We start from the raw sequence: 27,903 nt of genomic DNA, 5'->3' as shown, positions 1-27,903 counted from the left end.
AAAGTAACAAATGTAGTCCCTTTGCAGCCTGCTAAGATGAAGGAAGGACTCACTCTCTGCGCATGTATCAACCAACTGCAGATTAACAAAGCTGTGCTGCACCCAAACAGGTTCACTATTTATGCACACGAAGATTTGAGTTCTCAGAACTATGCCATAAGTCACCCAACCAAAGCTTGCCACTCAGGTTCTTCCTCTTCTAAATTAATACCTTCATCCCTCAATTCTACACAAAAGATGACAAGTTTCAAATAGAAAATAAAGAAATGTACAGTCAATCTTTCTAAATGCACTACAACAAAAACCAGAAAACCCCTTGGATAACTGGTGTGATCCTGACTGTGTGATCTCTGATTGAACCTAAGAGGGAGATCAATGCGCTGTTACGCAGAAAAGGTAGGTTCACATTCCAGCCTGTCGCTGACTCTGAGCAGGTAATTCAAATCAAACTGATACTCACTTACTCAACACAAATTCTGGTGAGCTTGTCTGTAGTGTAAGATACTACCTGTGCATACATTACCATCTAAAAATGGTGTCTTGCAGTTCTCATGACCTATTAAGTCTTAAGAATTCATTCACTGTTCATTGCTTTGGTGTTCACCAGGTGATGTGGCTGAGGAAGCATGAAGTATTTCTGTCCATCAGGCTGACAATGTAATGTGTCACTTCTCCAAAATATGATGCTACTGGGAATCGCTGTAGCATATCAAATACAAAGAATCAGCAAACTAGCTACTATTGCTGCTTTATTAATCCCTGAAGATGGTGATCCAATTATAAAGCTAGTAAAGAAATAAAGGAGTTTCTCCTGATAGAACAAAGGACCTACAGAGTTCAGTGAAACAATGAAGCTGTTAAACTCACAGTGTGTGGTTTCTCTCAGCTTGCTTTGGCAACTCCATAGGAGAAACACATGTAGGTGGAGCTGGAAAACTTCTTACCTAAACTTGAAGGAAGCACGTTTTCCCCTCATCATCCTCTAAGCACCTTTATATATGAGACCACAGGAAATAATAAATCCCTGCTGTGCTTCTAACTAGCACAAACAGCCATGGTCCAGAGACAGGATCAGGGGACTGCAAAAATATTAAACTCTCTTTTTGAATAAACAAAAAGTAATTCAGCAGCCATGCCTTAGCCTGTTTCCTCAGGGTAGTAGAAGTGAGTTTGTTTTAATCACTTGCACAGCTGCAGGCAAACAGCAAAGAAAACATCCTAGTAGAGCAGATTCCCAATAAACAAAGCACCAGAAAGCACAAGGTGCTGCCAGAACCCTGTCAACAAGGCACCCACCTCTCATTCCCACCTTCCTTCAGTGACTCGCTGGTAGTTGTTCCATGAGAGCAGTATCTCTGCTATTTTTCATTCTTTCACTATGATAAGGCTTTCAACATGTCTGCTCCCGAGAACACAACCCACACACAGCCCTCAGCTTGTTTGACATGTCCCTAAGCCAGCCAACCACAAGGTCACAGATTCTCATTCCCAACAACATTTCCCATCTTCTGCAGCCCTCCCTGTATGACACTTGGTAAACTTAGAGCATGGTGCCTGTGCTGTTAACTTTGCTCATCTGCCTATATATCCTATGCAATTCCAAGCCCTGGCTTGTAGGCTGTCATGAAACAAACTGTATGTTTATACAAAGAAAACAAAAACAAAAACCTTTGCACTTCCATTTCCTGGGGCGGAGGGAGACAGATTCTCATCAGATGCATTTTCACCAACATTTGGTATTAACAATTGTTCAAACGAAGTTAGCCTGCCCAGTCAGAGCTTGGTATATTCCTCGGGCAATGTCAAGAAATCTCTTCTTTGAAGGACAGAGACATGAGATAGATTAATATTATATGCCTTTCTACAGTGCCTGTTGCTTGAACAAAGACTCTCCTCTCTTCTCACACAGATACAGACAGAACAAACAGTAACAGGCCCTATGTAAGCTTAACTCTTTCCAGATGCAACCCTTCACTTGTTAAATTTTGTATCCCCAAGTATAATCACAAATAGCCCCAATTTCGATCTGCTACTTTTAAGGCTACCTTTCAGATCTTTGCATCCTCTCACCCAGTTAAAGCCCTGAACAGAAAACCTGTTTTGTGTGCAGATTTCTTTCCCATGCAAATGATGTAAGTGGTTCCCAGGGCTTCTTGCATGCAATCATTTGTATCATCCTGGCTGGATGGATGCAGAATTGCTGGCACATACTGGTAGCACCACTAAGAGTAGTGAGCCATTGAAGAAGCAAAGCTCTCTTGGAAATAAACAGGCATTTATGCTTAGTCTTACCTGGGAATGCTGGTTAGGTACGTGACCACATTCAGAAAATCCTCATCGGGTATTTCACTGAATCCTGCAAACTCTGGGAAGGTAATAATTGGTGCTCCATCCTTCCCTCTTCCTCCTGTGAAAGAAAGATTGTAAACAGATTAGAGAGCAATTTTATATCATGTGACAAACTGGTCAGTAAACATTGGCACATCACTCACTAAAAAACATCCAGATCCTCTATACACAAGATAAAGGAGCTCTAACAATCATCTGGAAGTGTTCAAGGCCAGGCCAGATGAGGTTTTGAGCACCTGATCTGATGGAAGGTGCCCCTGCCCATGGCAGCAGGGTTGGAACCACTTCATCTTTAAGGTCTCCTCCAACTCAAACCGTTCCATAATTCTATGGCCTTCCTATTTGGTACTACAACTCACCATAGCTTTATTACGCCATTCTACTCCACATGAGATTCTAACCTCAAATCCAGTTTTTCCATGAATGTTCTGCATAATTTGATTAATTATTTTCTTCTATTATTTTGTTTTCTATTTCCAAGTAATTTCTTGTGATAACATTACAACATTTCCCTATATATTTGTACAACATTTTTGACACCTTCTACATATGAAGGAAACAAAGCGAGAGAGCAAACAAACACTGAATACATTTGTATAACTCGTGACACAGGCTGAAAATCAGTCTAGTCTTAGTTTGTTCTTTGTTAAGAACATGCTCAAAGTACTGAGAATATTTAATGAGGACTACTTTCCTTCCTTGTTTCTTTACATTCATCTTCATTACATATAACATGAAAGTCATAGGCAGCAAAGTCAAGAAGAGCTCCTACCTGAAAGACTTCCTGATCCAAACATCTTTATTTAAACATCATGAGACCTAAGTAACCATGGAGTTGAATGCTTTGTAACAGGGCAGTTCTCCTGACCCAATGCTCAGCAATAGGAGATGCTGTAGTACACAGCATAAATCCTGTTTACTCACAGGACCAGTCCTAATTTGATTCTGATGTCAAACCTGGGCATCACTTGTGCCACAGCAGAGTTAACAGGACTTTTCTCACCAGCCTGGACTCAAAGCATAGCATAGGCAAATAAGGGAGTAGCACATAATGGAGTACAAATCAATCAATATATATATACATATATTTCAAACAAGTGTCTTATGCTGCTCAGACAGGGCATTAAGGATACAATATTGCTTTTCACTGAGTCTTTCTCCACTTGCTGCAATCTCTGAATAAGCCCTCCTGTTTTTCAGCAGGCCAAAGCCTTTCCTACAAACTCAACAATGCGCGCAGACCTGCAGCACAGAGCTTTCCTAGTCATTTATCACTCACAGTAGTTTTGCCCAAAGGAAGGCCATGCTTTGGGTTTCCCTTTAGCGAAGGACAAGCTGTGAAACTGACACAAAAATAAGTGCTCTTTCTTAAGGAAGTTATTCAGTACATTATCCCATAAGGAGCATAAGGAGGAAGCAGAACCTCATGGAAAAAATACAAACCCTCACTGCTTTAAAGTATCCTCCAAATCCCCCAAGTCTGCTTCCACAGACCATTGCTTTTCCCTTTTGTTAACCACAGCTGATGCCACAAACCAGCTCTTCCTGCTCCTGTCTGGTGGCCACTGCAAAGATACGCTCCACTGATTCCCAGCTCTTTCCACGCAGAGCTCCTTACTAGTCCTGATCCTGCCTCTGCCCAACCCTCCCACTCAGCTGGACTCTTTGTCATCCACCCATGGAGAGCTGGGATGCTGAGGAACATAACATTTGGATAAAATAGGTGGAAAACTCTGTTTTATTAAACAGCTGGTATGAACACTCTCCATCCTCCCCCACTACACTGCCTACAACAAGCCTTTACCTTTAACTCATTAATCCATACTTTTTTCCTACAGAACCTGGAAAAAAGAAAGTGGATCCTCCGCAGTGCTCCACAGCTTTATATTAGTCATGGATCCTGCTGCTGTTCATTTAATAGAACTAGCTCAATTCTGCCACTGTTGGACAGCCAACCAGCTTTTTCCTTTATTATTAAAACAGCTTTTCTCATTCAGTCCGAGAAAATCTCCTTAAAATTCTGAACAAGGAAACTCTTTTCTTCCTTGACTTCTTGTGAAGTGTTACCTTGTCAGAACAATGCTTTTTGACACCATTTTTCTCTCTGAAAGTCAAATATGACTTTTAGTTACAAGTAAAAATGATTCAGTTATGTTAAATAACCCAACAAACTCACGCTGCTAGGGAGAAAACAGGCCTACAGCAGTTCAAGTGGCATTCAGCCAAAACACTGGGAAAAAAACATTACCATTCACACTGCATTGGACCAATTTCAAATTCTGTACAGAGCCACAGTCTCCACATTGATCTGGATTGGGGTAAGTGCTGAAGCCTGACTCATCGGCCTCAAGGCACACATGCTGCATGATCTGCAGTCAGTGTTGATGCAGAATACACTGTCAGGGAAAAATTAGTCAAGAGTTTCCCATAAGTCAGACCGTTTGCAGCAGCCAAGAGATCAGGACCTCCAGCCAGGTTTGTTACAGATACTTACTGACACCTCCTGGGCACGAACTGTAACCACCAGAAATACTAAGCAGGACGCTTGGCTGCTCTGACTCTTCGTGCAGAGTTCGGTGCACTCCATGATATTCAGCACCTGGTTCCTGGGCACCGTGTTTTGCTACTCGTGTATTTCAGAAACGTAAATATTCTCTTAAAATGTGGGAAATGTAATAACCTGAAATATGAAGGCTAAAGCAGAAATACTTGCATCTGGAGTACAAAGTAAAGGTTCCCCTAGATCATCTCCTTCAAGCACCCAATAGTTTTGTTTACCTGCAGTCACACTCACAATTTGTATAAACTACAAGTTTCTCCTGGCACTTATGACACTGCCCACAGAGGTGGTGATGCTCTCTCTGTCCCTGGAGACACTCGAGGTCAGGCTGGATGGGGCTCTGAGTACCTGATGGAGCTGTACGTGTCCCTGTTCATTGCAGAGGAGCTGAACTATATGGCCTTTAAAGGTTCCTTCCAACTCAAAAGATTCTATGATTCAAATGTCCTTTATGTCCCTTTTATCTTCTTGTTCTTCTTGTTCTTTTACACCCACGTTCACTTCTGAGTTCCTCTAGCCTCTTTTTGCTGAATTAGATAAGAGAGGGTGATGAGGCATACTAAATATGTGGGCATATATTTTTGTCACAAGGTCTTCTCCTATAATAAGCCATCTGCAGCACAACCTTAAGAGTTCTTGGGCCCCCATCTCACACTCTGAAGTTAAGCTATCGCCTACTGCTACAACTAAGACAGAAGAATGCTCAAAAAGTTCTTTAATATAGCTGTATTTCAAATAAAGATAGGAAGATCTCAGTTCCTGTTACACTACCATACTACCAAATGAGAGTGAAATTTGAGGAGGATTTGTAATGGAAAATTCTTAAACATTATCATAGAGAAAAAGCAGGAATGCCCAAAGTGCTGGGGGACAAGTCATAATGCGAATATTAAGAACAGGTCCCTCTCACATCTAAATCTGGAGCATTTGTAGGGAAAACAATCCATATCCAGTTATACAGATGAAGTAGAAGCTACTGATACATCAAGGGTATCTAAAATGCTCCCTTTTCAATGAGAAGAGTTCCATGCCTTTTTTTTCCCCTGACATCAAACCAAGATTGCTGCAGTATGCAAATTTCTGCAGAACTGGCAAGATGCAGCCCCTTCTTTTTCCCTGAGCCATCATTACTCCTTGTTCTGGGCAGTTGTCAAGAGATTTCTTCCCATTCTTGAAATACTGCTGCTGGCTCTTCAACGCTTTGGCAGGGGACACAAATTAAAAACCAGCAGGGACAGTCTTCACTGAGTTCCACAGCCATTAGGATTGAGCACATGGAATTTGGTCGAAAGGCTCTGTATAGAATCATTGTTTTTGCCAGGATCATGTCTAAAACCCATGCTTCTACACATCACTAGAGAGGAAAAAAACCCTAATTGCTGACCAGAAAATTTTACAATTCATTACTAAGGCAGCCAAGGATAGAATGAGCTCCAACAGGTCCACTGAAGGGCAAAAGAGAAATTCCTCTCAAAACAAGAAAAAGGCATTTGAAGTAGAAATTAAAGGCAGAAGGAGGAAGACTGAAAAGAAGCACTGAGCAGAATGAAACATGAAGGCAGCATAAAGCTGAGCAGAATTACACTATGGCTAGCCAGGGCACGTCCATACCATTCAGCAGTGTCTGTGCAACAAAGTAAGGGGGCCAAGGACTGCCAGGAGCATTGGAGATTGACAAAAAGCCAAAGCAACGTGAGGCATGAGCTGAGCTCACATGCTGCATGGGAGGAGCAGGCTATAATAGCTTGAGTTTGGTACAGTCAGAGGAGAAATAAAGATACACTGAACAAAGAGATAGCAGCACAGCTGGGCCTGGCAGCTGACTTCAGGCAATGCACAGGCCTCTGTCTTGCCTACCTGCAGCAGCTCCGGGCACCATTAGATGCCACCCTGTAGCTCTCCTGGAGCACTCAGCCTCCTCCAGCACCTGGCAGCCCCAGACGCTGGCTGCAGGCCAAGGACAGAGGAGCTGGTGACAGTGAAGGGCGCCTTTGCACACAGCAGCAACCAGAGCTGGAGGTTCAGCTGGCAGGAGGGCGGTGAGAGGAGGTTCAGGGCCATCCTCGGGCTGAACTCACGCCAGGCTCACTCCTGATCCCGCCCTGAGGACACCAGGCCCCCACTGGCAGCTGCCCATCACTGCTGCTCAGTCACATCCAGGCTGCTGTCAGAGCTGGTCCCAGGCTTGTCAGTAAAGACTCACCTATCCCTGAGCACAATACATGCTGCCACTCATCAATTCATCAATTTCCCTCAAGAGGTTCAGCTTCTTTTTGCTCTCTACCTCTGCAGGTAGCCAGAATCCTGCCTCACAGGATTCTCTCCTTCTCTCCTCTTCCTGAGCACTTTCCTTATTTTGTTTCCCATCTTGCTCCGTGTTTTTCCTCTTCCCTTGTGGCTTAAGGGCAAAGGGACAGGAAGAACCTGGGTGACAGGACAGAAGTACACAGCAAATGTGGAAGGGAAAAACGTAGGAGGGATGGCATATAAACTGAATAAAGGGACTGCAAGGCATGGGGTCCAGGGCCCAGGTACACAGCACAGAGTCCCAGTTGCTCCTATTAGATATTTTTCAAGTTCTTAAGACAAATTTGTAAATCACAGGACACAGTGACACCTAAGTGTCAGTGCATCCTGGTTAGCTATTACAATGAACGTGAGGCCAGAATTCAGCTGCAGCAATAAAATAGCTGAAGCATTTTAGAGCAAGAATATGCATGAGGGATAATAGGATGTGGCAGCAAAGTTTAATTTTTTCTTAGCAGTATGAAGGGTGTGATTGACAAATGAGGTGTGAGTGCTGCATTCTGAGAGCTCACACAGCTGGAGTTGCATGTTGGGATGACAGATGTAATAGCAACAAGCAGTTATAATTACAGGCTAAGTTCCCAGACACAGCTGGGGTCCTACAAAGTCAAGCACCCCCCATTTCTGTTTCACCTATGATTTCCAACCAGGCACCAAGCAAAGGAAGGGTTTAGATGCTTATGGGATACATTCAAGTCCCATTCCACATCAAGAAGCTCTTTTTGTAATAGTAACAGCTAGACTCATGATTTCTAAACATGTATTACCAAGTATTCTGAATCCCTTGGGAAAATAAAACAAAATGGAAAAAAATAATAATAATACAGGCTATCAGCAGGAAGAGTTTCAAAAGTCTGGCTACAGTGCACACCTCCCCAGCCAGCCACAGACACCAACTCATCAGTTAATATTGCAGTTTTCTCTCAAACTTTGCTGATGTGCAGCCAAACTACTTTTGTTTGCCCACATGCAGAAAGTTCCCTTAGTCATAGCAGAGCTGAGTACAATTCATCTTGTGGTCAGATAGATGAAGGGTTCAGTCATGTCTTGGCTGAATTTTCTCTGCCTAGGTCAGGCTTGCTTTTTCCGTGCTCTGGAATAGCTTTTGTTTTGTTTCTCAGCGTCCATTAAGGGTTGTGAATGCTGAATTTCTCACTGAAGTTGAACCATACTTCCTGGGTTTAGATTTTCAGACAAGCTCCAAATGGTCCTTTCAGCAGGGTCAGGCCAGGTTTTCCAAAAAGCTCAGTTTGAGCAGGAAGCAGATGGCCAAATGCCCTCCAGGCTTTGGAAATAAACTGGCTTTAGAGTCAGTTACCAATCAGCTGGAGTGCACTGATTTAGCAGAACAGAAAGCAAATGAATATCTGCTAACACATTTCATGATGGCCTGTCTAATAAATTTGTGTTTTATCAACATGATCCATTATTGCTGCAACTGGCAGATTAGGCTCTTAGAGTGATTAGAGATAAGAACAGACTGTGAAGCTGCAGATAAAAAGGAGTTTGATATTAGTTCATAAGAGCAGGTTAGTAGAGTGGGTTATTAGTCCATCAGCAGGACAGGAAGAGTATTTTACCAGAGGTCTCCATTCTTCAGTAAAAACTGGTTTAGGTCAGGAAAAGAATGACTTCTTAGTACTACCCGGCCCTGTGGTATCGTACCCTTAACAGCTACAGTAACACAAACATTGCTGTTTAGGTGTGCAAAGCACTCCTGTGTTGTCACAGCTGTAATCCCATAATTGAGAGATCGGTTTTCAGGGTAAGTAAAGAGGCAGCAGCGGTTTCAAAATCGGAATTTAACCACAAGAGCCAGCACTCTCACTACATCTCAGAAGCTCAGCAAGGCTAGCTCAGCAGATGGAAGAGGTGACCGAAGTAGAGCTACGTGATCAAGGACCTTTTCACATTGCACTACAGCCTCTTCCATGACCATGGCAGTCCTGCAAAGAACACTGGGAGTGTTTCCCTTTTCTTGGCAAGGACAGAACAGTACGAACCAAGATGTCAGTCTGGTAGCTAAAGGACCAGGACACGCAGAATGCTCTCAGTGTCCAAGCCATTCATTGTAACTAGACAGTGACATAATCAAACATCAGATTTATTAGCTAGCTGCATAGCTCCCATCAACTGCTTGACAATAAGACAGCCAGATCCTCTTCTGAGAAGTTTTTACACAGCAGTAGTTGAGGAAAGTACTTCTAAGGAATCATGTCCAGAGGAAAAAAAGAGCCTTTGTTTTAAATCGTTCTACTCTCTTCTCTGCTTTTCTGCACACGAATATCATGATTTCATTAACCCTGACCTCATCTGCCAGCTGTTAAGAAAAAGCTGATATTAACCAAAAACATTAGCTAGAAAAAAACTCTGTAAAAGTCAGCTAGTGATTCTCATTATCACTGGACAGATGGATCTGAGGGCTACAGGACTGGACAGGAGAGCTCAACAGTGCCAGAGGCTGTGCAGTGGCACAGACTGGACTGGCATTGCTAACATCACTGAGCTTTGCATGTGCCTGGCAGAGGTATCAGATGCTCTCTGGTGGCTGCAGCCTAAGTCAGAGAAATATCCCCACGTATTATAAAACATAATAGACCACTTTTATAAAACTATTCAGTAAAGTTCATGATCCAGCAGCCCAAAACAGTCCACAGGCAATTAGGGAGTGCCTTGCTGCCTACTGTGATGAGAGTAAAGAGCAGAGAGTTTTATCACAGAATGGCTACTGAGCTGCAATGTGACAGCATGGAAGACCAGGAAATAAGCAACATATCAGGAGATTTTTGCTCTCCATGTAAGAAAGCACTGAAGCACCAAAATATTTGTGGTTGCTCGTGCCCAATGAAAAGCAGCGTGCTGTGAGGAAAAAGAACAGTTACACAACAGAAAAAAAAATAAAAGAATATGAGGTAATTATGTGTGAATTAATTTAGTAAGTGAGACAGGAGAGCAGCCAGATTTGTTTTCATTCAATGAAAAACAGACAAACAAATCAAAACACCAGAATCTCATTTTGCTGCTGGAAAAAACAGGTAACCCTTAGAGAAATGTGTTTTTAGAAGTATGTCTATTTCTGGCTTTGGCTAAATCTCAGTTTGCAGCAAAGGGACAAAAAGGAGTATTTCTGTTCTTACATTTTTCCCAGCCCACCAGTGGTCAGCAGCCATACGATACTGGGCAAAAGAAACTTCTGAGCAGGTTATGTCCTGCAAAGGGCTGCCGCAGGCATTTCAGAGACTTCAGCAGGGGCACCTGGGTTTCCAAATATAGCTGTAAACTTCTTAATTTCTAAAAAGACTTCAGTCTTAACTGTGCTGCCCTGTTTCTTATCAGGGTATTATTTCTGGACTGCACAGATAAGAATTTAGGTTAACCTAAGAAATCTACAAATAGGATTATTTACGTAGGTGGAATGTGAGAGGCTTTTGGTCTCTGTTACACATATTTGCATGCTGATTCCTCTCAGCCCCTGCCATCCCTGAAAAATTATCTTCAAGAGTGTTGAAGTACCTTAGGATTAAACAGTTTTATTTAAACCTCTTTCTAACCACTTCTAAGAATAAAAGAAGCAGATCAATGGGAAGAGTTGGATTTGCTATAACAGCAGATGAGAATACAGGCACTGCTGAGATGATATGTCCATAAGGCTTTTTTCTTTCTTTAATACATATTTACCCCTTGCATTTCTGTGGCATGTTGAATGTTACTAGCTGGAACTAGAAATGGGTTTTTCTTCCTCAAGTGAGGCACTTTCCACCAGTTGCTCATTCCATGCCAGGCACAGTTTTTATTACTGTTCTTAAATGTTACAAGCTAATGGAGATTAAGAAAAGTGGTCCTCTGTACATTTACCAGATAGACATTGCACATGAGGCACTGAATTCCTAATATGCCATGCTGTTTACACCAATATAAACATTTTCAGACACTTGAGTCTCAGTTAAATCAAAGGCCTTGAAAACAATATTGGTTTGAATAGCTTTATGTGTTTGGTGAGTGGAAAAAGCAAACAGAGCATTCTAGAGAGACCCCTTGATAAGTGTTTTCTTGCTTACGACAAGCAGAAAAATAGCCCAGTTGTGATCTGGCTGAAGCCATTATTGAGCCCAAAAAGGAGCTGAACAATGAATGATTAGATCTCCCCGCTTCCTTCCTTGTATTTAGAATACTTTACAGTCAGTTTAACACTGATAAAAGGGATGTGAACAGCATTCCTGATGAAGTTCTTTACGATAACTGGTTTCAAATTTGACAACAGACCCCACATTAGGAAATTCTCATCTCCCACTCAGTCATTTCTGCAGTGAAGCATAAAGCATAGCATAAAGCGGAAGGTGCTCCCAGCTTTTCCTGAGCTCCTACTCCTTCTGTGACCTTGCATGGGATCTGTGCACTTCACAACAATACCAGCTTACTCGCTATCCTCTACAGCAGAGATGTCCAACCCACTGCCTGCAAATCTGTTCATGTAACATTAGGCCAGGATTTCAGTCGGCAGCTTGGAGTGTCCTTAACAGTGCAAGATGCAGCAGGGATTGGGCCTGCTGAGCTGATCATCTGCAGAGCTGTGTCTGTGTACTCTGTACTGTGTACCCAGTGTTCCTCTCCACTAGAGAGGAACAGGCTGTCCAACAATATCTTATGACCATCAGTTTTTGTGGAAACTGATGATAATTTACTGTGTGTCTATGGGGAAGAAGAAAGGCAAATTCTCAGTTTCCTTATTTGCAGAACGGGCAGAGACAAAAGGAGTTGCCAGAGACCCTGAAGTCAGCATTTAAAAAAGTATAAAGAAGCCATTTTAGGACCCAGTTAAGGATTTCTCTTCTGCAGTAGCCAAAGTGTGTTAAATAATTTGGCAGATATTTCAGTATCAGCTATTTCTCTGGGGCAGAAACTGCGTCACTTTGTGTGATTGCAAACTTCAAGCAAACAAAGGATTATGGAATAATCAAATCTTTAAAAGATTAGAACCTTACACTATAGAAATGAATCATTTCCAAAACAAAGGCAAATGAGGAAGAGGGGGAAGGACATGAATAACTCCCTGATAAACCAAAACTTTTCCCACAAACAGCATGCTTGGACATTGTGCAAATTCTTGTACAAAAAGGTTTATTTATTTTCTTACCATTGTGAAAAGCACAGAAAATTAACTTGTCTCAAAAAAAGAGGCACAGTAGGCTGGCATTTATCAGTTCTATGCACTGTAAGGGTCTGATTATGACAGGCCTTTTCACTGGCAATATAGAACTGCTGTGCAGAACTGAATAGTAACAGTCAGTATGACAGATTCCAGCACATTTCCAAGAGAACCCCAGAATGTAATTATGAGAAACTTCTTACCTGACAAGATAGCAAATTGTCTGTGTAGCTGCTCTATTATATCCACTGCAACCAGCGGCCGTATCTCCTGCTGCATGATTTCATCTGCACAGGTGAAAACAGAAATCTCCAGTGAGTTAATGAAACCCTAAAGACAACTTCTACATCCTCCAAGAACTCAGCCAAACCAAGACGATACTCAAATGAAAAGAGCCTGGCTCGAATATTCGTGCAGATGTGATATGACCAACATGGAGAAGTTTATGGTACTTACGGTCTCATCCTCAGCCTACTTACTTCTATCTATTGCCTAGCAATTTCTGAGAGCTCTTCATAAACCAGATGTGCCAGAACTTGTCACAGATTTGCTCAAGGTGACAGCTTGCCCCTCTCTAATTCATGTTCCATGTTTATCTACTGAATCTGGGCTCCCATATTAAAGCAGCTTTTCAGTCTTTCAGACACTAAAGTCTACTTCAGATACAGGACCACATTTCTTTCCAAATTCCCTGGTTTCTTCTTAAGGACTCTGTGTAAGCAGCCAACCCAGAACAGTTTCCTTCGTGATGCTTTTTCCGCTACAAGCAATACATAGTGAAAGGAGGAAATAAGGGCTGTGAGGCTTTCTTGCCATGAAAACAAAGCCTGTTCTTTTAAAGTGCACACTGAGAAGTTAAAAATATCTTGATAAGCAGCTGGGGAAAAAACCATCACAATATTTATGCATGTGTAGATTGTGTGACCTATATAGTGACCAGCAACTATAATCTCACAGTGAGTTAATGTGGTACCTTTCTGCAACAGGCACTAACTAGAACTGGTAATTCCTGCTCTTTATTGCAGTTTAAACCAGCAACATTTCTTTACCGGGGATTATCTACCAGCTTAACTGGCAGGATCCAGGTTTATATTACACAGTACTTACTACCACTGGGCCTTTAGCCACCATGCAGCACAACCAGTCCTGGCTTTGTAGATCTTGTCTCTTAACTGAACTCAGTGTGAACAGCTTAACTAGCAGGTGGAAGGAAGAAGGATCCAGACAGATAGTTCATTATCTGTATGGTGGAAGCACAGAGATACCAGCTAAGAGTCACCAGCACAATACTCCACATTTTAAGGAAACTGAAACAGGCAAAGCAAACAAATTAACAATAATCTATTATGTTTTCTGTTTTGCTGCAGTTTGCAGTTTCCCTCAGAGATCCCATTCTGGACTTGCTTGCAGCTAAGCAAAGGCAAAACTAAACTATCTAAAATATGCAACGTTACTTAATAGGAAGCCAAGTACACAATAAGCCCAATTTCTCCACTAGTCACTTTAAAAGAGTAAAATGACAGCCCTGTTTAGGGACAGATAAATATTACCTCCGAGGACCCCATAACAAAAGGGCCCTGTGATATATGAATGCAATTTTCAACAGGTACTGACAAGCATCTCTGTGTCTCTGAAGAAAGATTCCTAGCATCCTTCAAACAGTCTACTTGAAATATTCCTGAATCACTTCAGTAGTAATAGATATGTCCTTGTCAAACCACAGGTTGGCAGTAAGACGGAGGTGGACATGAGAAAATGGGTGGTTAGACTTAATACCAAAAATATGGAAGTAGGAAAAAAAATAATTAAAATATGTAAACAGAACATGAAGTCTCAGAACTGAGATAACCTGGAGCATCCAATGAAGAAAGCACTGCTGATTTCCGTGTCTGAAAGATGCAATGATATTGCAACAACTGTGCAGCCCGGCAGGTAGACAAGTGTGCTCAGGTCGGGGTGAGCATGGCTGAGCTCACACCAGTCACATAAATGGAGCAAAGGTTTCTGCAGTGGTAGAAACTGCCACAAGGAGGCTCAACAGAGAGGGAAAATGAACTAGAGAACATGCTGCCATCTCTAGCCTCTCACAGGCTTGCTCACTGCTTCAGGGTGAGTCAGCCTGTCAGTGCAAGGTTTGCTCGTAATGTTTGCCAACATGAAGGCATCATTGATACCAAATAGCCTTGAGTAGAACAGAATTCCACCCCTCCACCCTACTTCACATTGCTGCTTTAGCAGCTTGTTTTAAAAGTAGCTCACTTCTGGTTTCTAAAGATGCTTTTCTACCACAAGAATGTTGTGGTGTAAGGATAAAATAGAGTAATGGAAAAAAGAACTGTAGAGTGCCAGGCAGGTCTCTTCTAATTCCCTGTCTGGGCAAGACATGCTCCAGTGAGCCACATGGGACTGATTTTCCATAAACCCCAAACTCTGCAGGAGCCAATGAGATGATGAGAAAGGAGGTATAAAATACTTTTGCTGACTGAGAATCACACATTCAAAGTAATACCGCATAGCTCACTCACTGACATGAGTGGAGAAGAAGATGCAGCAGAAGAAAAAACTAACAGGAGATTAATGAAGTCTGAATCAATAAAGGAAGGTGTCTTGTGGGTCTCAAAGGCAAATCACATCACATGGTAAGAAATGCCTGCAGCAACAACACAAAGAAATACCTGCCCTCTTGCATCTAGACCAGCGCTTCAGGTATATACTGTCCAATACTGATGATTTTGTAACATCACGACAGCACAGAATTTGCAGTAGAAGTTCCAGTCCTTGGAAACATATCATAGAACCACAGAATGGCTTAGGTTGAAAGGGACCTTAAAGACCACCTAGTTTCAACTCCCCTTCCATGGACAGGGTTGTCTCCCATGATTACCTGGGGCTGATAAAGGAAGTTTTTAATCTTTGACTAGAAAAAAAGCCTGGAAAAAATTCTTAAAATCCAACCAAAAACAATCCTGCAAGTCTGAGTTTGTTTTAAAGCCAAGACATTTTGCCTAATGTTGACTAGACTTCATCCCAGGATGCCCTGTGGGCTTCCTGGCCTGTGTACTGCAAGCCACATACATACAAGATTGGAGTTCAGACTCTTGAGCTAAAGCAACACACTCTTTTCCTGTGGGATATGTACCACAGCTGAAAAACGCTGCTTTACCAGCAGGACATCAGCATGTCAGCCTAGCAGCTGCAGGTTCATAGCTTCAGAAAAGCTTCTGGACATATTTTTATTCACTACACAGGGCACAAAAGTAAATGAGAAAGTTTAAGAAAGCTGACAAGTCATGGGTTTGGCAACCCCTAGTCACTCCAGAGCAGTCCCCTCCTCCAGCAAAGGTACGTGTAGCTGTGCGACTGGAGTCCATATCAAAGCACACACCAGCCAAGGGGCTGGGACACAGTTATCTTGGTCATCTTCATTCAAGCATTTCCTAGCTTCCGTGTGGTTATTTGAAGAGGCTGGCATGCTTAATTGGTCGAATAGTACTATGCAATATACAATGCTAGTACCATGCACAGGTCACTGAAGTTCAATCTTCACACATACAATGCAGATCTTCACTACTTGAACTAATTAAACTTGCCAGGACAATTAAAATGTAAGTAAAGATGTGATACTACAGGAAAAAAATGAAACAAGTCTGTTCATGTACTCCTTGTTCTCTTAAACTGCTCTATGTTCAGTTCCTAGCACTTGTTTATTCAAGTTTTGCATGTAAGACCAGTTTCATTGCAGAAGCAATAGGCCTTGTGCAGTTTCCCAAGCTGTTCTACCAAGTGGGAAGGAGAAAAAGAAAAGTGGTCAGTACAGCCATCTGCCCAGCACTGCTACTCCTCCCTCCCACGTCCCCAGGGAAGACAGCTCGCATTGCTGCCAAATTTTAAGAGGAAAAGCACTCAGTTACATTCACAGTTCCTCACTCAGAAGTGGAATATGCCTGGGTTATCCTCCACACACATTTGCCTATTTTATTCCTCATCACAGCTGTATCTATTCCTGCAGCAGGCCTGGAGCACAGCACACAGACTGCTGCCTTCAGAGCTATGCCAACAGCAGCTGATTAAAGCTACAGTGAATAAAATCTTGTTCCCTCCTCTCTTAGCAGAGAGAATCCAGTTTATATGCTAATGGCAACTAATGGTTTCCAAGAGTGTTCAAAAAATGATCTGCTAGAGAGAAAGACTGGATTGTGCCAAGCAGATTGACACAGCAGTGCCTTTTGCTCCATGAAGGACAACCAAAGGCAAGGAGCCATAACAGGGCACTGGGGCTTCTTTGTTATTCAGTGACTGAAAGCTGCAACTGCTTCGTCTTCTCTTGACAAGGAGGGAGGGGCTTGCTTCAATTCCCCCATCTGAAGTCACTAATTTTGCATTAATGGGTTACAAATTTCCAGAGCAAAGTTAATCTCTTCGTAATGCCAGTCTAATACATAGTTCACATTTATATTATACTGTGGGAGAAGTAGGGAACAAAGACAGCTGGGAGAGAAATAAAGTATTTGCTAAAGTGCTGGAGTACATCAGCCCACTTCTACACTGCACGAGTTCAGGCAAGAATGACCCTTGCAGCATTGGAAGCAAAACTGTGGATCTGGGGAAAAAAATCAGACTGCTGATGACAGGAGCCAGACAGGGTTAAGCAAATGGTCAAAGATTTCATTTGAAGAGCATGAAAGGACACTGAATGTTAGGCATTCTCATTCTTCTTTAAAATTACCAAAAGGCATCACAAATCCAGAGCTCAGAAGTTAGTTGTTTACTATCTAACCTACAGGTCAAATAATATCTTCTGGCCATCAATAACAACCCACACAGTTTGCAAAGTGCACAGCAGAGCTAGGTTAGATTCTAAGAATTAAACACACAAAGGAGAAAGGCAAGCCTGCTTGTCACCATTGAAGAAGGTTCAGGTAGTCTGAAACACTCTGTCCAACCAGAATTTCCCATGCAAGTCCTTAAGTAAAACATCTAAGTAAAACCAAAAAGCAATTCCAAGTTATTACACTAGAGAAAGAAGCTTTATATTTCAATTTATCTTTCAAAAATTCTGTTTATTTCTCTTCCTTTTTGTGCTCTTTGTTTGCTTTTTGATAAAGTCTGTTTATTTTTCTAGCCCAGATAGAAAGCTGTAAGATTAGTTACTGATATGAGTTGGCCACAAGTGCTACCGATATTTCGCTGTACTCTGAAGAACTGAAAATCCAGGTAGCGACACAAAGGAAATCCCAACCGTTCTCTTATCCTTCTGCAGTATTACAGGCAGGCACTGTGAAGAATCAGAATTCCCACTCGTGTGCAGGTCAACATTGCTGTTATGTAACACGAAAATTTCTGGTTTATCCTCAGATCACATCAGCTGGTAGCAAACTGCAAGGACTTTTTGAGGACTTGCTTGCAGTGCTTTTCAAGTCACAAGGAGTCCAGCGTGTTCCTTCCTTACATTGGAAATGCAAGCAAACCAAGTTATTTTGGACCCCAACATGAACTTCCCTCCAGACCAGAGGCATTAGATCCACGCTTCCTGATGGCTGCACATCCTGCAGGCACATGCTTAGGGCAAGGTTCTGCACTGCCGCACTGAAACAAGGAAATATTTAACAAAACAGCAATCCAAGAACGTGTACGTTTAAATATCTTTTTCTAAGATGGCAGAACAGCCAGCAAGTTCAGACACAGAATTAAAACCTGAGCCGAGGAGATCCTGAGACTCAGAAGTAGTGAAGTTGACAGCTCTCAGTCAGGCTTACCTGTACTTTAGAAATCAGTTATTGAGTCAAACAGGTGGGCAGGCTGTCGCCAACCCAAGGGTCCCTGCTGCTGTCCTATGCAGTGCTGTTGCTGTTACCATTCACTCTCTAAGGTTTATTTCAGCTTTCTGAGCCAACTTTAAAACATTTTGGTATAGAATTTCCTGACAGAAGAAACTGATTTTGCTGCGTTTTCCAGGTAACCACTTCTTGAAAAAATATCTTTTTGTTCTTGTTTGGCTCTTTGCTGTATACAAATAATTAATGATTGCCACAAAAGTTAAACTTCAAAAACTTATACAGAATTACAAAAGCATACAGTCTCACTGTTTAGTTTAGGTAGCTTTATATCCCATCCTATTATGAAAACCCTCAATGCAGTGTTCTTGTAAAATCGTGTACCAGCCATAAACAGCAAGAACAAAAGAAACACCATTCGACATCATCTGCACAGCAAAATAGTTGTTTTGAGACAGATGATACTTGACGTCACGGAGCACAAAGGTGGGGATATCACATAGGAAATGTTATGTTCAGTGCCCTTACAAAACAGTCTTTCCTGATTAAAAGACACTCAAGGCCAAAGTCTAATCTCAGCAACACCTTCAAGGACTGAATCTAGATTTACAGCAGCATAACCCAGCACCTTCTCTAGCCTCTCAGCACTGAACATTTCTTGATAGCTTCTTATTTTTGCCAGAGAAAAGTTACCTTCCCAAAAATCCATGCTTCACAGTTACACTGGATTGCTAGAACACAAATTCCAAACAACAGAATCCAATAGCAGATAGTTTCATATTTTCACACTGTTAAAACCCATCATGAATAACAAAAACCACATGTAGCGATCTGTAAAGCTAAAATACATTCACTATAATACCTTAATGCTAATACAATCAAGAGATGTGGCAGACTGGCTAGCAGACTTCATTCTTTCCTCCCCAGAGTTTGCCAGCAGACAGTTTCACAGCTGAAATGTTATCTAAGAAAATCTTAGTAACTGTACTGAACAGTTCTGAACTATTGTATTCAGCAAAATCATTTTAGTGACTGCCCACAAAATTACATTACAAAGGACCACCCAGGTCAGGAGCTGAAGGACTGTTTTCTTGCTCACTCTTGAAAGGAGACCGGTTAACTCCAAAATATTTCCCTGGTTACTGCCATTGGAGACAAACAGTGAGCCACAGCAGCCTTTGCTGCCAGCAGCACTCTGAATACATGGCTCAGCAACGGGGCAAACGGTGCGCACAGCCACCCTGTCTGCCTACAGAGACCCAGCCACCCTTCCAGCAGTTTTCTCCAAGCTGTCACCACCATCTCAGTTCAGATGCCCATTAGAAAAAGCAATAGAAGCACTTCAAAGAGCAGCTGCTCCCCCTCAGAGCCACAAACCACTCACAGGCACACGCCCTCCCTTGCGTTGCAGGCTGGCTTCTCCGGAGTCCTGCTGCGGTAATGAGTTGATAGGAGGCAGAGGCGAAGGATGGTGGGGTGGGAGGCAGCCTTCAGAGGAAGCGGTCCTGGATCTAACCAGCGGTGCACCAAACAGCTGACGCTCTCCTGGAGCAGCCTGCACAAATTGCTTAGTAACTGCTTCAACGCAACCCACAGCAGAGACCTCTGACACACACCATACCCAAGCTTTAACCCTCCCCAAGGTGCAGCTGGCTTCTTCCCTCCCAGGCAGCCCTGCTCTCAGATCCTTGGACGCTTTGGAGGCATTTGAAGCTTAGCACAGACAAATAAAAGTACATCCCTACAGAGACAAAACAAATTTGCTTGCCTAAACTAAGGCATAGAAAGCACTCTCATTAAAATAACGTTAAATAGTAGGGCATTCAGGGCCAACGGAAACCAACAGTACTGCTGTGGATAGCTATCTTGGAGGACTACTCCAAAGGCACACCCACAAGCCAGAGCACAAGCACTGTTATTTAAAGACAAAGTAAAACACATGAAATCTGTATGTAACTACAGACAAATGCCCAATCAAAGAAGAGCACCACCATACAAGAGCACCAGACACATATGACAGCTGCAGACTTGGTGGATGGAGGTAGACTAGGAGAGCAGCAAGATGCAGAGCATGTTTTTACATTGTGCTTTCCTTCTGCAGCCCCTCCTAAACTGCATGCTAAGCAAATAAATTTACCAGCTGTGGCACATGCTTAATGTTACTCTGCTTCCCACTCTGACACTAATGTTCACATGTAGACGATTTACAATCAAGCTGTCTCCTATTCCAGCTACATTTTGCCCTCGGGAGGGTGAGAGCTTCAGCACAGTAAACGCACAACAGCCCAGCTGCAGTCCCGGACCCAGCTCTGCTCTGATGCCAGCCCCGGGAAAGGCAGAGCTGGGTACAGCCAAGGAGTAGCGTAGTGCAGTGCCCTCTCCTGGGCAGCACCCACAGCTTCCTGCAGAAGCTCGTCTCCTGGGAGCAGAGGAGGGTAAAACTCTCCAAGGAGTCAAGTGATAAATCTTTGCTGGTAAGCATGTCAGATCATTAGATCCTACAAAACATTTAAGTCCAGTAGAAGTGTTGCAGACTAAGGAGCAGATCCAGCTGTGGGGGCAGAAGGTTAAATGTTATCCTGCAGTGGAATACAAATGGCTAACCTCCCACAGGGCTCCTGGATGGGGAGAGGAATGAACTTGTCTGAAAAGGGACACGAAGAAATTCACCCCTCAATCCACAGGCATGCTCAAATTAAAGTTCATCAAGAAATAAGAACTTTCTCAAGTTCACAGATAAATGTTAAAGCATCAAGTATGTTTCATTCGCATAATCAGTAAATGTTATTTCAGTGTGCCTCTGCAGGATGTTATTGCCAGGTTTAGAAGGCTTGCTCCTGCCTCTGTCAGTTGAACAACATTTTGTCCCATCCATATATTGTCCCACCAGATTTGGAATTGAGTATTGATGCTTCAATTTCCAATTAATGGTGACATCTGCAGTACCAACAAAAGTTTACTTTAAAAAAAGCATATACATTCAAGGACCTGATTCTCAATTCCATTGTAGCACCTGAGCATCCGACTGCATACATCATCCATGTGTTCACAGCTGTAAGTACGGCACTGCAAAAGCACGGCAAGGAACGGCTCATGTCCTACCGCCTCTAACTCCTAGATTCTTCCACTGCAGGACCAGAAGGGACCACCATGTTCATTGTGTTTGACTTGTTGAACACACAAGAAGTTCACAGAAATTGGATTAAACCAGCATTTTAGAAAGCTCTTTAATCTCATGTTAAAGGCTGTAGTCAAATGCAAATCCAGTGTTTCCTCTGCAGTTGCCCTGATATAGAGAAATCGGCTGGTGTTCAAAGCTCTTTAATTTCCACCCCAATGATTTTTCTGGTTTTGACTAACATAAAAATAAAAATTTGTAATTTCTCTCACTTATATCTTTTTACTGGCAGATGGTCTTTCCTGAGTGTAGCTGTAAAGTCAACCTGCACAGGCTGAAGGGAGGATGTGGTAAGAATCCCATTGCTTTACCTCTTCCCATCTCACCTTAGCTCCTCCTAATGCTAGCAGAGCAATATTAATTAATTAGTTAAGCAGATCTTATTAATTAACAGGATCTCAGTTTAATAATCGGATCTTCAGCCATACAGACTGTAGTTCCCTAGAGCGCGCTGCTGTGGAGCCCTCTATCAAGGCAGTGACCGAGGTTTAGACAAATAAGTGGAACTCTGCAACCCTGAGTTCAGTGACTTAGACAGGAGCAAGATCTTAATAGGAAAGGTGTGCAGTCTCTGTGCAGAACAGACTTGCTGAAAAAGGTAAAATAAGAAATGTTTGATCAATACTTTTTGTCTGCTGTAGAAGGCTGGAGGATTCTGTACCCTTGAGAAATGGAATGATGCAAGAGGGACAAAAATGTGTGAAAGAAGACACCTGGCACAGTCTAAATATTCATAGATAGGAAGCTACACTGCTACAGCAAAACATTCTTTTCTACTTGAGCCCAGTAGTTCCACTAGATAATGTCACATAGGTGAAGAAGAATTTGTGACAAAGAAACCTTATGGAGCAAGCTAATCTCATGAGGGTGAGAGCTCTGCACAGACTCTGACCTCCCTGTACATTCAGCACCGCTTTTCCCTGAAGTCTTCTGAACAAACTGAGCGATCACCTTGCAGTACTAAATTCTGCACGTTAACAAAACATTACAAATTACAGCAATCTGTCTATCCTTGTTTAATGCTTTTCCGTTTTTTCTGAGTTGTTTCTTGTTCTGGTATCCCAGAAGGAATGAGGAAACAAACACCCAGAAGGTCTCTAGTATAACTTGCCCTTTGAGAATTTGTTCTCTTGATCTTCACAGCATTTATTTCTCAGAACTTTTAAATGGAAATCAGACTGCGCCCTCTCTGTTTTCATTACCATTTTCTGGACTCTTTTTGACTAGGTGAGCAGCATTCGGTACTGTTCAATAGCAGCAAAGCAGCTTGCATCTCAGTGGGAAGAGGTGAAGAGAGACAAAAGCATCTAAGATAAGGATCTTTGGTACAGAAATCCCAGTGGAAACCAGAATATTTCAGTTATTTCCTTCACAATGTGAGCTGACGGAAGAAAAAAAAAAAAGAAAAAAAAAAAAGGAAATATCCCAGTTTCCCTAGGTAGCATTTTATATCAGAGAATAATAAATATAAAATACAAATAAAGCAAAAAAATAAAAACAAAATTCTTCCCAATGCATGAGGAGACACTGCAACTGGTCTGAATGAGTTTTGAAATACCTTCCCTTTACACTGCACATTTCAGTCTTCATGTGATCCAAGCTCAGTCTCTTTTCCCAGTATTCAGTGCCTTTGAGAAAAAGGCAGCCATGTGGGAAAGGAAGGTGTTTCTCATTTATTTCACTACTGAAGGAAGAGGTGCTCCAAAACGCACAAGAAATTTCAGCCTGGCCTCATTCAGATGGGATTTCATTCTTCAGGCAGAGCCAAAGAAGCCATTTTCTGTCTAAATCCTCATCTGCCCTTCATCCATTTCCAATATGTCAGTCCCTTTTCCTTCCTGAACAGACAGATCTGAAGAGCTGCTTTTCAATTCCTGCAGTAACAGAGACACAGGAGTGGGACAGAGCAAGTGCCCATGATTGCTGGACAGTCATAACTGCAGTATTCTTCTGTCCCAGGGAAGGACAAAATCAGGAACGTGATGTCAGCACAAGAGATAGGTCTCCAAATTACTGACAAAGAGGATCCTGCCTGTTTTTTGCAACATCTGCAAAATCCTGAATAGCCTCAGTAATGAACTGCGTATTCCTCGGCGTCTGCAGATTCATTGCCCAGTTTTATGAAGCCACCAGCCTCAAGCACAATTTAAAATCACACATTTATTAAGCTGAAAATATATAGTCCATGTGGAGCCCCAGGCTTGAGAGCACATAGAAACGTGGCCCAATCAACCAAAGCTCAACATCAAGCCCATTTAGCTTTGTGGTCCCTTGTGAGCTATTGGAGGATTCGAGAAACACAATGCAAGTCAAACGAAGGGCATCTGGGGACAGAGGGGACAATTTTGGCAAGAGATGTCCTAATGCATAAAAGATGTTAATCAGCAGCTGGGTGACATGAATAGTCATGTCACTGTTGACAAGACAGGAGCCTCTGTCCATGAATGATGTATTTCATGATGAGAGGCTATCCTGTGCTTTCAGTTTCGAGATCTGATATGGTGTCAAGAGCACTACAAGAAGGGTCACCTCTGGACTGGAGTCCCTGCCACAGTTCTTGTCTGTCTTTCTGAGGACTCCTTCTCCCTGGTTTTCAGGTATCTGCACACTGCAGACCCACGGAGTCTCTGGGTTATGTACTGATGCTCATAACAGTGCTTGTTGTTATACCAAATGTGTAAAGGGTCTTTAGAACATGAAAGCCAACTCTTACTGCAATATCCTGCCCTGGCATGGCTCCTTTTCCCTTTTTCTTGTCTTGTAAGGCAAGCAAGGCAGGACTGAGCGTTTATCACTTCCCTTCAGCTGATTTGTCTGTCTGTTTTTAAAAGCATTTCCTATTTTCACCTCTATACGAACAGGTGACTACAACCATACTTTCAGTCACTCATCAAAATGAATCATACTGATTGAAAGGAAGCCTTGAAGTCTCATGATCCAGATACTGAGTTAGCCCAGCCCAGCACTGCCTGCTACTGGCATTGCTGATCAACTGTAGGTTACCTGCATCTGCATCTGCCACAGATAGTAAACCCAGAGAACAGCATACATGTAGAGAGCTAAGTACACAGAAGGGATTTAATTCTGGATCCACTAGGATGAATATGGTCTGAAATAAGACATGGCCACAGGAGATTGATCTATTAGTAGTTAATAGATTAGACAGAAAAATAAAATCTACTTTCTCTTCAGCAAATGCCATGGCATCAGAAACTCACAATTATCATTCCAGAGCAATGGTATTACATCCTTCTCATGTGCTCAAGCTGTGGGCAGAAAAAAATGTTCCGACCTTGTAAGGCTCAAGCCAGCAGAACTGAGGCACTCAGCTGTGTCCACAGGAAAGGACTCTGCTGCTGCAGGCCTCACTGCACCCATGTGGCCTCTGTTTCTGCTGTAGTTGCCTGTGTCTTCCATCTCCTCTCACTGTGATATTTAGTATAATAGATGCAATTACCTGACAGTATTTACAGGACTTCACAGATGTGGATTGTATGTGAAAAATGCTTTGTATTTCAGAATGCCAGAAGTAGTACTGAGTAAGCACCAGCCAATTAGTGCTAGATAACAGCTCAGCTGGATCTTTGCATTTAGAAAGGGCATTTCCAAGTGAGAGTAAGTTAGAACATGCCATGGAGATCCGTTACACTGCATTGTCACTGTGTTCAAACAGAGCCAACCTCAGAAAAAGGCATGTATGCAACCCCAGAGCTTGCAAACAAGGCTTTGCTAGCAGCAGACTAGCAAGATGGGGCAGGCATGGTCAATACATGCAACTGGTTGTCACCGATTTATTTTCACAGCTCACGCAGCTCTAATAGATGCAGCTGAAGGCATTCAGTTACTAACAATAACATAACTTCATCCCTTCGTATGGCCTTTGTGGTAGAATTTAAAACAAAGCAGAAAATACTTTTTTCTGCCTCACCAAATGGAAACATGCTCAGACTGACTTGACTCATAGCCCGTTTCCTAGCAGAAAATAATTTTCCAAAGAATTTCTGCCCATGACACCATGCCAGGTCATCTCTCAACATATTAGGCAGGGAAGGTGTTTCCCTGGGAACAGTAACCATGGCAAAACCAGTGTCTCTCCCTTTCTACTACTTACAGGAGCAGAAAGAACAGCAGATGCCTGCATTCTGCCTCCAGTAGTTGCACACTCCCATAAGCTACCTGGAAAGACCTGATCAACGACTCCAGAGAAAGGCAGAGGAATTCTGTTCATCTGCTTAAATACCAGGCATTTTTGTCATTCTACACTGTTAACTCAGAATGCCTCATTACAATGAGTGCAACTGGAAACATCAGTGTTAGTGAAAAGTCAGCCAAATACAACAATGTGTAGGTAGGCACCAAGCCCAAAAATCAGCACGGGTAAATGGCCAACAGAAACAGAGGTACAATGGGATGGCTTTGCAGTTTTCAAACCCTGGCATTGTGCATTAGAGCCCTACTAAAGAAAGCATTTGCAAACCCCAGTTTGCTGTAAGCAGTAGTTGCCTGCAGATCACCTGCTTCTGGCCCATCTATTTTTCTGCAGAATGGTCTCGATTTCTCAGATTGAACACAACTCTCAGATACATGGATTTCCAAACAGTAATGATCAAGGAAGAACTAAAACAGGCTGCAGCTTCAGCCCATGACCATTTTGAAACCAGAGTTTTGCAGAAGAGCTAACTAAATTATAGTAATGCAACAATAATTGAAAGCACAATCACAATGCATGCTTTTGAGGATCTTTTTGTCACACACTGGTGAACATGTTATATACTTCTGGATTCAGGTTTGGGAAGTAGTTATCCAAGTAAATACAGCAATGATAGTAAAGGGCTCTTTAATGACAACAAACAGAAAAAAAAATGCTCAATGATTCAGCAGTCTTAAGAGATGATGAAACAGTCAACAGCATAGATTTAAACTAACGTTATTCCACTTCAGAGTTAACGTGCAATTAACACTGCCAGGACACCAGCACTAGGAACTCACTCAGCACACAGTGCTTCCCTGTACGCTGTGCAAATCGTACAGGGCACAAGCTGACAGTCTGGCTTTCTGTGCTGGTTCAGACTCACAAAGATACGGACCTTCTACACATTGAGAAGCAGTGTGACAGGGTCAGCTGGCTCATGAGACCCACTGCCACATCTGCTCAAGTGAATTTCAAAGGGGTATTTCACATGCACAACAAATACCTGCTCCAGACACACTACAGAAAACTCAGTGCTAACACCCAAGTGTTAAATAAACATTTATTCAGAATGAATTGAGCATTCCTTTTAACCCTCTTTGGCCCAAAATCACTGCAAATATCCCAGACATATTCAGTCAAGCCAAATGATACAGTCATACCAGAGTTAATATCCAGCTCAGCCAGTTGTCTTTGAATTATTCACCACTGGCTTCTCAAAAAAAAAAAAAAAAAAAATTAGAAAAACAAGCTCCTTTTGTAAATCTCCTAGGAATGCAGTGCAGCTACCACTAAGAGAAGATGCTATTACTTTTAAAGATGCTGCACATACCTTTCTTTGCCATACACTCCAGTCTAATGCATCCTCCTATGAAATCATGATAAGATTTCATTTCTCCCTCTGTTATCCGAACAGCAGTGAAAGGTAAATTCCTGGGCACCTGTTGTCCACATTTCCGACACCGGGAAGTCATTGCCAGAGCTCAGGAGACTCTTGTCAGGAATCTGCTCTCTGTTCACTGGAATCCAGCCTGGTTCCTCAGCAGCCAGTCCAGGCTGGTGACTTTATCCCACGTAGTTCATTCAAGGTCACCCTCGCCAGCAGGATGTTCGCCATCGCAATTGGCTAAGACTTTTATAGGCTTACTGACTGTGTTTGTTTCTCCCTCCTTGCTTTCAATATCAGTTTACTTTATTCTCTCATTCAGAATGAAAGCTGTGAACCTCAACACAGCCAGTGCCCTGACTGGTTTCCTTATCATTAATTTAAAGCTATCCTACAAGCTGCGATGAGAAGAAAGGATCTCAGAAGCACGTTGCAGGATCACAGGATGCACCTTAAAAAACACACCAAATTTGTCCAAAATTTTTTCTCTACGAAAATATTTTTCTTCATGACTTTTGCTCTCTTCAAGGCTTTTGATTCTATGATTCCTCATGATTAACACTGGGATTTTTTGACTTCTGTGTTTCAGCTTGGACAGCAAGGAGACTGCTCTGCAGAGCTGCTCAGCCAATTACTCATACGTCTGGCAGTGGTGCTGGGAAGCTGCAACCGTACAGAAAAGCCCTCTGCTGCTGTGCACAGTCCCTGCTCATAAGATCTGATAATCTAAATGCACAGAGTAGCAAATAGAGAACAGAAGAAAAGTATTGCTAGCAGGTATACACTGTTAACTGGACAACCCCCACCCAAACTTTGCTCCTTTAACAGAAGTTTGACACTCATATTTGGAAATTGGGACATATATTTTAAAATCTCTTTGAAGGAGCTGGATATGTTTTCCCCCAGTCATAACTATTCCCATCATGAAAACTAACTGATCAGATAACCTGGTGAAGAAACTAGTATTTGGGAAACTGAGTGCAGAGAGAATGTTCAATCCTGATGTCCTAAAA

The 27,903-nt window shown here is 42.4% G+C and overlaps 1 protein-coding gene across 1 annotated transcript in view; it reads right to left on the bottom strand.

Moving 5' to 3' along the window:
- The window catches only part of MCF2L2 (MCF.2 cell line derived transforming sequence-like 2), a 123,890-nt gene extending 96,368 nt beyond the window's left edge, over positions 1 to 27,522 (bottom strand). Inside the window, exons 1-3 of the mRNA XM_052685500.1 lie at positions 26,837 to 27,522; positions 12,566 to 12,649; positions 2,293 to 2,407 (exon numbers count right to left, since the gene is read on the bottom strand). Of these exons, the coding sequence (XP_052541460.1) occupies positions 2,293 to 2,407; positions 12,566 to 12,649; positions 26,837 to 26,978 (341 nt within the window). The 5' untranslated portion in view covers positions 26,979 to 27,522. The remainder of the gene's footprint in view (positions 1 to 2,292; positions 2,408 to 12,565; positions 12,650 to 26,836) is intronic.
- Between the last annotated feature and the right edge of the window lie 381 nt (positions 27,523 to 27,903).

This window comes from Tympanuchus pallidicinctus, unplaced genomic scaffold (assembly GCF_026119805.1).
Source record: "Tympanuchus pallidicinctus isolate F22 unplaced genomic scaffold, pur_lepc_1.0 scaffold22, whole genome shotgun sequence".
Lineage (NCBI taxonomy): Eukaryota > Metazoa > Chordata > Aves > Galliformes > Phasianidae > Tympanuchus > Tympanuchus pallidicinctus.
This window is presented reverse-complemented; position numbering and strand designations above follow the sequence as displayed.